The sequence below is a fragment of the Carassius gibelio genome, chromosome A24 (genome assembly GCF_023724105.1).
Source record: "Carassius gibelio isolate Cgi1373 ecotype wild population from Czech Republic chromosome A24, carGib1.2-hapl.c, whole genome shotgun sequence".
NCBI classification, from domain to species: Eukaryota; Metazoa; Chordata; class Actinopteri; order Cypriniformes; family Cyprinidae; genus Carassius; species Carassius gibelio.
Window position 1 is genome coordinate 2,913,053 of NC_068394.1, and position 10,706 is coordinate 2,923,758.

Below are 10,706 nucleotides of genomic sequence, written 5' to 3' on the forward strand. Positions count from 1 at the left end.
TTTCCTTGCACCTCAAATTCACGTGTACACAACATTAGAAAAAAAAAATGTTTCGGTGTTTTCAATGTTAAAAACCTATACAAAAATACTTACATAAAATATTATTAATTATATTACACATTGTAAATATTTTAATAAAATAATTCAAATTATTGAATGATTCATGAATAATTCAATCATATTTTTTATACAAATAAAGTTACTACATCAGACATAGCACAGGTTGGTTGTGTTTCACTGTTAATCCATAGGATTAATTTCCTTTCTTAGAAGTGAGGAAAGACCACCAAGGCCCTCGACCCCCATTCTTGTTTTACATAAGCTGTTCGTCTGACCTATTTCACAACAGGGAGTACCTGTGTGACAGCACGGAACACGTTTCACCTTTCACACAATCACTGAAGTCAAGATGTACATCACTGAGACTGTTGTATTAATCTGGACCTAGTGTTTTTTGTATATAATAGCGCCCTCTGGGTATTTTTTGGACTTCCATGAAGAGCTTTTATGGAGTATTTCCCTTTGGCACAATTCAAACACACACAGTTCTGAAGAAAAGATTCGGTCTTGTTTAATTTATTCTGATAAACTGCACGTCGCATCCGTTTTAAAATGCTAGTGTAATATCAGATATCACAGATAGATGGTTGTCATAATGAAAACTGCCATTAAATAAAACTGAATTCAAAACAAAACAATTGTGAAATTGTCAAATAATTCTAAAACATTAAAAATGACAAAACATGTACATATCACAACTTGTCCCAACCAGACATTTATAAATAATAATAATAATAATAATAATAATAATAAAAAGTTTGGTTTTATTGTGTTCACATATTCATTTAGTTGCTGATATTGCACACAATATTTCTTGTGAATTCTGACATTCAGTCTAAAATTACTCTAAAATGGGTTGTTCAACCCAAATTTAGGTCAAATATGGACTAACCCAACTATTTGGTCAAATTTTCAAATAAAAATTTGGTTTAGACAATATTTAAAGTTTTTTTAGAGTAATTTTAGAGTAATTTTAGACTGAATGTCAGAATTCACAAGAAACATTGTAGCCTATTTTAAAGGAATAGTTTAACTCAAAATAAAAAAATTGCTAAAAATGTACTCACCCTCAGCCATCCAGGATGTAGGCAAGTTTGTTTCTTCATCAGAACAGATCTGGAGAAATTCAGCATTACACCACTTGCTCAGCAATGGATACTCTGCAGTGAATGGGTGCCATCAGAATGAGAGTCCAAACAGTTGATAAAATCACAGTAATCCACACCACTCCAGTCCATCAATTATCTCATTCTGACGGCACCCATTCACTGTAGAGGATCCATTGCTGAGCAAGTTATGCAGTGTTGAATTTCTCCAAATTTGTTCTGAAGAGGAAACAAACTTATCAATATCTTAGATGGCCCGAGGGTGAGAGAATTCTAAACAAGTTAAAAATTTCAAATTTCTCTATATGTAATCAGAACAGATTCCCTCAACAAACAGTAGATACTACAGATTTGCTGTAGGTTTATTTGAATGTATCGCCCAGTTTGTCCACGCGAGGTCGCTGTTTTTCTCTTCCTCAGACAATGAAAGGCGGCAGCAGCGCAGCATCCCGCATCACACTGAAGGATGCTGGCAACCATGTCTGAAAAAACACACACACATTTACATATGGCCGACGAGGTGAAAACAGCGATGTAGCTTTGAAGATGCCATCCTTTTTCGTCTCTCGTTTTCTCTTCTTTATATTTTTGTCCGGTTTTAAAGGGACAGCTGGTAAATCGATCCCTGAAAGTGAAGCTCTCGGTGAGTAGAGAATAAAGGGACGCAGCGGGTCTGGATGAGGGAGTGGTGGGCTATTTTATGCCCAAAACATCGAGCAAGCGAACCAGATGCTACAGCAAAAACGTATTATTTGAATGCATCGGCCAATGATTGCTGAATGCAAATTCAGGAATGCAGATTTTGACTAAAAATACATTGCATGGCTTTATATACAGAAAACAATGAGTGCATATTATTGGACTATCGGCCTTTATAAATTAATTAACAGTGTGACATTCTCAAGCTATTGGCTGTATATTAAAAAGCACATTTAAACGCTTTCTAAAAAGCTTTTGTGTGTCTATCTATGCAAATCTGACAGCTTATTATGAAAATGCTAATTTATTACTTTAGCTCTCTATATTGTTTCAGAATGACTTGTGAATGCTAAATGAAAGCTACCTCACATTATTTTTTATGTGTTCAAATATAATATAATTCTATATGCATTTGGTCTTTTAGTGTGCCATATATCTGATCATAATTGAAGTTTCTTATTATTGACTTCTTGTTTCTGAATCTGAATGTGTCAGAAGATGTTTTTTGCTATGCATCTGATCATATGAGCTTGTTTTATCTCTCTCAGAGGTGCAGGTGAGGGTCCAGGTGTTTGACAGTGGTGATCTTTCACCCCTGGCCAACGCTGCTATTGCTGTTCGTGGTAACCAGACTCTGCTGGCACAAAGCAAAGCAGGCAGTGATGGTGTGCAGGTCGTCAGCTTCCTGTACCGCACGGGAACATGGGTAATCATTACAGCATCTCAGAGAGATTACCTCACCAGCTCAGTGCCGTGGCACGCCAGCCGTTTACCCTGTGAGTAAACACTAATGTGAACTCTATAAATGGTGCATTATGCATCTTGTTCAGAATCTGACATTTTTCTTCATTTTGTTTTCACTTCTTTTTTTTTTCAATGTTTCAAAATAGTGTTTTAGTATTAGATGTTACATTTAATAAACTTATATACATTTTTTATCGTGTTTAACTCTTTCTGTGCTGTACACCCTTTTCCTAATGTGGTGTTTCCTGTCAAAAAGATCTGCCTTTTAAATTTAGCTTGTAAATCTCTCATTATTATATTTTATCACCAATTCTTGGATTTCAACTTGATTTCTTTGTTAGCTCAGGTTTTGTTTTTCTTGTAGGCCTCAATTATATGAGCTTATGCATCTGATGCATGAAAAAAGCATTATTTGTGGATAATTTTAGCAATGTTTACTCAAAAACTGAGGTGTATAAGATGAGATCGATGATCAGTTAGTTCCAAAAAGAAATGCAAAGCCTGTACTAGTTGGTAAAAAGAAAGTTGATAAAAAGACTGAATCCAACATCTGATAATAATATAGGTTAACAAGAAATTTATAAGCATTTATTTGTAGGCCAGTCATTTTTGGCCGGGAACACCAACTGTAACAAGATTGAAAAATGTAAAAAAAAAAAAAAAAAAACACTCTGTGAGCAAAGACAATTTTAGTCCAATCCGATAACATTATCTAGCATTTTCCTCTCCGGACCAAAATGAACACAACATGAGGGTTAAACATTATTTTAAAAAAAAGGCAGACTTTCTCAGAAATGTATACTGCATTGTCATTGTCACATTTATTATTTCTGATATTTGTTTATAATGTTATAAAGTTTATAATGATATGCTACCTTTTTGAACACATCTCTGTCTGGTTTAGTATATGCCTCTGTCAGTCTTTACCTGATGGCCCAGAAGCCCGGCACACTGATCCTATATGATGATGTCATCCAGGTGTTTCATGGCTCCCCAAGTAAGAAAACATCAATTACCTTTAAAACAATTTTATATACATACACACACACACATAGATGTAAAGGCATCTATTATAAGGCAATCAGTGACGTGTCTCAGAGAGGCTGATATTTCACAAAATAAAAGATTTTTTAAAAAGTGTATTACCTAAGTGGGAACCTAGCTACATTTAGACATTTAACAGACGTTTTTATCCAAAGCAAAGATGCCCTACAGCCCTACACACACATTGGAAACTGGCATGAAGACATTTCTTTACCAGAATGCATTCATTGGTTCCCAAGCTTAAGAATTAAATCTATTAATCAATCAGAATAATGTTGGTTTCCACAAAATGTTACATATCCATAAATAAAAAATTCCACCACAACCACCTTTGAGTTTTCAAGAAATAAATTTGGCGTATTTAATTAACTGAATTTAATTGTGAAGCACATTAGTTAATATCTCTAAAAAGATAGTATAGTAATGTTTCTTGCACTCAATTTAGTTTCTTGTTTTAACCTTCAGGTGGGCGGAGCCAGCCGTGGCTGCAGGTTCCAAGGCGGAGCCTACAGTTTAACTCCTCCTACACAGAACTGACTGCAGTTTTAACAACAGCCAGAGAGCAGAATGAAATCAACTCATTCCCTTACCCTCTCGCTCTGGAACCAAACAACACAGGTCCAAAAAACATTTGAATCTTTCAGTATGAAGATAATTAAATATTTGATACGAAGAGACTTCTATACAAGAGAGTCTTGCTATGTGAAATAGAGCTATAGATAATATAGTGTATCTATAATGGTTTTAAGGAGGAGAAAATGGCTGGACGGACCTGACAACAATAGCAGCAGTCAGTGCACAACTGTTTGACCGTGAGGGTCGAGCGGTTGAGGTCAGCGAGCCAGTTCACATCTCTGTGCCTCTGCCTTCTGATACTCACATACGATCTGCCACCAGTATACCCGTATGGATGTACGACACCAAGACAGGTACTCACAATGCTTGAAGGAATGCTTTTATTTAGCAAAAGTAACTATACAAATAAAAACGATAATGTATTGTCCCACCTGTGACAACTGAAGTGCCAAGAAAACCCTGCATGATCCCAGACAGTACTAGCTCTTCACTTTGGAAATGCGGTAGGAATGCTATGCATTTGTTTTCTAGGATTATGGGTACGAAACGGAACAGGATTTATCACTCGAGAGGGATCACAGCTTACGTGGGACTTCACTGCCTTCCAGCTTGGCTACTGGATTGCAGCTTTCCGTTCTTCAACAGGTAACATACTCAATTCAATTGCACCGGTACATGCCACAATATACACTCTTGTACCAACATGGAAACGTGCACAAACGCTGATCGTGCTTTGTATTTAAACACTAGGCTCAGGTTTGTCTCACCCGGGCCTGAGGGACATCACAGCCTACCACACCTTCTTTCTGCTGTCCATCTTGGGATCTCTTGCTCTCTTGGTACTAGTCTTGCTCTGTGTCCTACTCTATTATTGCAGGTGTGTACTAGTTTGTCTAAATTATGTGTAACTAGAATCAACATAGGCTCATTGGAAAGACATGCGTTTATTTTGAATGTGGTTTTAGTGCGACTCACTGGACATTTCACATCAAAAGTTGTTTGAAATGTGCAATAAACAACATAATACCATTTTTTCCGTCTGAGCTTAGGTTGGTTATAAGATATATTTCACAAGGTTACAGTAAATGACTGTTTCTAAGAGTGCTTTCCCTAAATATCAACATCTGTTTTCTAGACGAAGATGTCTGAAGCCCCGACGGCTGCAGAAACAGGTTCAAGCTCCATCTGCTTTGAACGGATCCAAGCGGGACCAAGGCACCTCCATGTCTCATTTGAACCTCATCAGTGGTGGCCATGTTGAATCCGCTGCCTCCAGTGGCACCTTAGATGCCAACAAATCCGAAGCATCCCCATCCCATGCCTTCAAGGGTGCTCGGGATGAGTTTACCAGGCACATTCCTGCCCACAAGCTTCGGCACTCCTCTAAGACCAAGCAGTCGAAAGGAGCACAAAAGAATGCAGAGAGTTTCCCCATGAAGGTACATCGATCCACGGAGACCAGCAATCTGGATAGCAATCTTCTACATGATGAATATGGACGCAACTATAGCCCTGATAACAAGGATCACGACTATCGCCGGAGGCACGTTGTCAATGATAACCGGGGCTACACATCCGACCCACCTTCTCCACCAATTGTTGACAAGCCACCGGAGTATTCGCAGGTTCTGCAGGGGCCAGATCACCTCGCTCGCCCAACATCGCTTAACACACAACCAGGTCAGATTATATTCTGCAGCTCACTGGATCAGATGAAGGAGAACATGTATCGATCTATGGTACCCACTCTTGTGATCCCGGCCCACTACATGAGGTTTTCGTCCGAGTTTGGTGCCACAGATCAGGGTAAAGACGGGTCGAACCAGGCCGACCGAGATGGACAGAGTTTGCAAGGAACAAGCGGTGGGAATCAAGGCCAAAACCATCAAGGCCAGACCCCTGGGTCAGGCCATACGGAAGCCCAACAAGGTGAATCTCCAGCAGGCTCCGATGAGAGTGTTTGGCCCAACGGTGGAACACCAGCACCGGTTCACATCCCCGTTTTGTTCAATGACTCCACCATCTCCCAGATGAACGGGGAGCTGCAAGCACTTACAGAGAAGAAGCTCCTGGAACTGGGGGTGAAGCAACACCCTCGTGCTTGGTTTATATCACTCGACGGACAAGCCAACGCTCATGTGCGCCACTCCTACATAGATGTAGGTTCCGATCTCAGCCACAGTGGAACACATAGAGGTAACCACAGTGCCCAAAGCACGTTGAGTGCCCCTGCTGGGAGTAGCAAAGACCGAAACGTCGATACAAGTCTCCAAGACTCCCAACATGAGCGCAAGTCCACATCCAGTCGGAAGAACAAAGAGGAACACCATGGAAGCGGACGCAAGGGCCATGGAGGAAGCAGCTCCAGCAGTACAAGTGGTGGGAAACACTACTCCAAACCAACCTACCATGACCCTCTGGACCTAAGTGGAGGAGTGAGCCGCATGGGTGCCAGTTCACCACTGGAAAACCCTTTGACCCCTCTTTTGGATGATGGTCCTGAAGAACCCAGAGGGTCTTCAATGCCAAGAAGGGGTCGAAGCCGGGGGAACAGCTCACGTAGTAGCAACAGTGAAACACAGCTCGACTCCGTCACCAGCCCAGAAGATGACAATGACCTCGATGACAAGGATGGGAACAAGAAGAGTCCCTGGCAGCGCATTGAAGAGCGCCCCCTCATGGTGTTTCATCCCAAGAAGTAGAGCAAGAAATCAATCCCAGCAGCTGCCTTGAACAACTGGACAAACTAGAGATGTGTTCAAATTGATAATGACTGTTTTACAAATGGCACCCAGTGATATTTTCACGGGCCGGCTATTTGTGTTCTTATAATTTGATAGACATTTCCAAAATTGTTTTTATGCTATTGGATTTTTTTTGTCTTTCTGGGACAACACATTTTCACTGATCAATTTGAATGCATCTCAGGGGTCAAAGAACTCAAATTCGGTGGCATCATACCCTTTCTGTGTTTTGCACACCAAGAATCTCATTAAATTCAAGAAGATGTTATAGTGAAAAGAACGTCCATTGCAGATGGAGGAATACAAGATACCAAACAACAGGGTGAGTGCATTAATATAAAGCACAACTCAACAACACAATATGCTTGTCTACAAGAGAAAGACTTTGTCTTATTGTCTTTCTATTTCCAAGCCATTAAAAGTCTTACAAACAGTTGCATCCAAAAGTACCCGAGTACCTTTTCACTTTCAATGGCTTTGACTTTTTGAATGGATGGATTTCGCTAAAGCTTGAGTCTTCAAAATGTTGTATCAAGGACTTGATGTTTTCAGAAACTTTACTTTAAACTTTTAGAGACCCATTTTCTTATGTTCCGATGCAGTATATTCCTTGGTGGTATCTCTTCCTAACTTGCTCGTTCTTCTACCTTCAGTATTCATTATTTTGATGTCATTTCCTCAATCTTTCATACCAACTTTATATGTTATGTGCATTGCTTATCTGACATTTTCAGTTCAGATTTCAAACATTCCAGACTTTTTTACCGTTAGTCCTTAAGTAGATTAGTTAAAATTAAATTAACAAGGTTTAATGTTCACATTTATTGTTGATGTGGTGTTCAGTACACAATGCATTTTCAATTTATTGTATTATATGTTATGCCATAGCACCTGTAAAGTGCAGATTTGTATAGGAAAGCTGATTCCAAATTAAGTTACTCTTCAACTGGACCCCAATTTCACTTACAATGAAAAAGCGTTGACTGTAATACAGTAGATATGAATGTACGTTAGCGTTTTCAGTCCGCTTTTCATTTGTTTAAAGAGAGCCATTAGCATTTTGTGTATATGTATGATAGCCTATATGTGCATGAGATAACTAGTATAGGACAACAGATTTTTTTATGCCTACAAATTAAAATAGACACTATCAAAGCATGAAGATGGATATTACATGCATCGGATACTGATACCTGATGGGAAGAAATTTGCCAAAATTTCAAATGAAATATTATATACGAGTTTACAGGCCAGTGTTCGGCCAATGTATTTCCGTCCAAACTTTTCCAACACTGTTAATATTCACATTGTCTGCATTGCACTGACTGTGACAGAAGTCTGACATTCTGGATCATTTTAATAAGCCATTCAATTTTTAACTAGTTATTATTGTTTTTCTCATGTTTACTATTATCAAAACAAGCACAAGACATGTCATTTTTAAAGCAACATGAAGACCATCAAGCATAATATAAAGAGACTTTTACTAAAATAGCTCTGCTCATGCTGATCTGGAGCCAATCAGCAGTGATTTACGCTGTCTCTTGTGATGATTGTCAACTAACTATAAATGTTAGCATGGTTGCAACATGTCTCATGTGTCATTTGTTTTGCAACCCTTCATAACTTCCTGATAATAACTGACACAAATATAGCTGGAGCTGAGATTAAGAACTGGATTGTCTTTTGTCAGACTTACTAGAACTGAAATTAAAGGCAATCTCTTGCTCTGTCTGTTTGTTTTATTCACAGCCCGTGGGTAATTTACACAGTTTGCATTTGTCAATGTATATTTATCATGTGATGTGGTGCTCTGAAACACATTTCCCTCTGTTTTGTGTAAATATTTCTCTCTTTGAGTATGAACATGACTCCGATGATATTATGATGTTGTTTCCATTGTGCACAGTTTGTTCGAAAATCATGTCAGATGGAACTTTTGCAATTTTATAATTTGTTCATGATATCATAGAAAAAATAAAGAAAATAAAATCACTTGTGAAATCACTTCTGACGTGCCCAAAAGTCATGCGATGTACAATAAAGAAATGACATTTCTTGTGGGGTTTTCCTTAACTTCTGTTTTTATTAAAAACAAAACTCAAAATAGGAATCCTGAATCTTATTAACCCATGGAATATTGTAAAATTACATTCTCATGTAAACATAATTTTCAATCTTTTTTAAGTATTAATATTTTAGAATTTTTAGTAGGCATTTTTAAAACTTGTACCAGTCACATATTATAATAAAGATCATTATAAAGAAAAATTGCATTGATGCAACAAGTTATTTGGCAAGGAAAAATTACTAATTGCGTTCAAAGTGCACAAGTCAATGTTATGTACACAAATAATGGCATTATATTTATCTAGTATTATTATATTTCATATACTATATTATTGTCGAGCTATAAACAAGACAGCAATCATAATGTAGTTTGTTGTTTTTATATTTAAAATTTTATATTTAAAAACTTTACACATTTATAAGCCCAAATTTGAAATGAAATTCCAGCGGAGGCCGCTAGAGGGCGCCAATGATCAATATTCCTCAGCCACGTACTGTCTAATTATGTTTGTGATTAAATGACCATGATTTGTGTTTTTCAGCATGTTTCTGGTGGGTTTGACTGGTTTGTTTGTAAAGAAATCCACATGTAGGTTTTTGTTTTGAAAATTTGTATTTAAAGAAAAAGGTAGGCACCATTTAGAAAACTAATTTGCAGCATTAAACATAAAACAATCATTAAATGGGTCATGACTTTGGGTCCTAACTTTTATAAATTATTTTAATTCTGTACAGTTCTCTGAGGTCCGTTTATTATCAAGATGTTTTACATCAAAAAACTTCATAATTCATAAGTAATAGGCTATTTACTGTCCTGTTTTCACTCAGTTTGACATTAAGCGTGGTGATTGTAGACTCAGAAGTAAACACCCACTGCTGTGATTGGCCAACAGTTGTGTGTGTTTGACAGATACATCCTTCATAGATGGGCACAGATGTGATTTAGGTAAAAAAAAAAAAAAAATCATAAATACTGAGTACATATCAAATGGTCTTCAATAACAGACAAAGCAATAGTGAGAACGTAATAAAAACACTAACTCACACTGGTGTGGTGTGGCATTACCAACAGACTCCAATATAGTCGCACAACATCTTCTTTTAGTTCCAATCTTTCGGAAAATCCTGTGTCGAAATTGTGCCTTGTTTTTAAACAAATCTGTGGTGAAATGAAGTGAACAAGGAGAGCCAAGAACCAAGTTCTTACTGCCGTGGTCTGGATCTTCATTAAAAACAAAGTTCGTCCCATGGGATCAGAAGGAAGGCAATGCAAAGACTGTTTTTGTCTTAGAAGCACCTTTATCATTCAGTTTCTGAGTAGACATTTGTTTGACTCTCTCTTTATTTACACTACATGCGTGAATCGGTGGGCGTGGCTTAACAGGCAGCGATGTAGAATCGGTGGGCGGGGCTAAACAGGCAGCGATCTAGAATCGGTGGGCGGGGCTAAACAGGCAGCGATGTGAAAGCAGGTGTTGATCTTCTTCTGCAGAGGCGGGGTTTAGCCACACTATTACTTGAATGTATTTGTTGTAAATTAAATATTAAATAATTACAATATATAAGTGTAAAATTCATAATAAAATAAATAATAATATATTTTTTAAAACAACATTATATATCATTTAATATTTATTTATTTAATATACATTCATTAACTAAC

General features: G+C 37.7%; 1 protein-coding gene across 1 annotated transcript; it reads left to right on the forward strand.

Annotated features, from left to right (window-relative positions):
• The first annotated feature begins 1,589 nt into the window (after window positions 1-1,589).
• Window positions 1,590-9,030, forward strand: LOC127945922 (protein FAM171A2-like). Its single transcript, XM_052542114.1, has 8 exons — window positions 1,590-1,809; window positions 2,414-2,641; window positions 3,514-3,606; window positions 4,119-4,271; window positions 4,403-4,582; window positions 4,761-4,874; window positions 4,980-5,106; window positions 5,365-9,030. The coding sequence occupies exons 1-8, from the start codon at window positions 1,713-1,715 to the stop codon at window positions 6,929-6,931; spliced, it is 2,559 nt and encodes an 852-aa protein (XP_052398074.1). The 5' UTR covers window positions 1,590-1,712; the 3' UTR covers window positions 6,932-9,030.
• Window positions 9,031-10,706: the final 1,676 nt, after the last annotated feature.

Bases quoted from the DNA above. Each gene is read 5' to 3' on its own strand.
- LOC127945922 (XM_052542114.1), top strand. From the start codon at position 1,713: ATGCCATCCTTTTTCGTCTCTCGTTTTCTCTTCTTTATATTTTTGTCC. The intron at 2,642-3,513 runs GTGAGTAAACAC...TGTCTGGTTTAG, and splicing joins GCACGCCAGCCGTTTACCCT to TATATGCCTCTGTCAGTCTT. The intron at 4,272-4,402 runs GTCCAAAAAACA...AATGGTTTTAAG, and splicing joins TCTGGAACCAAACAACACAG to GAGGAGAAAATGGCTGGACG.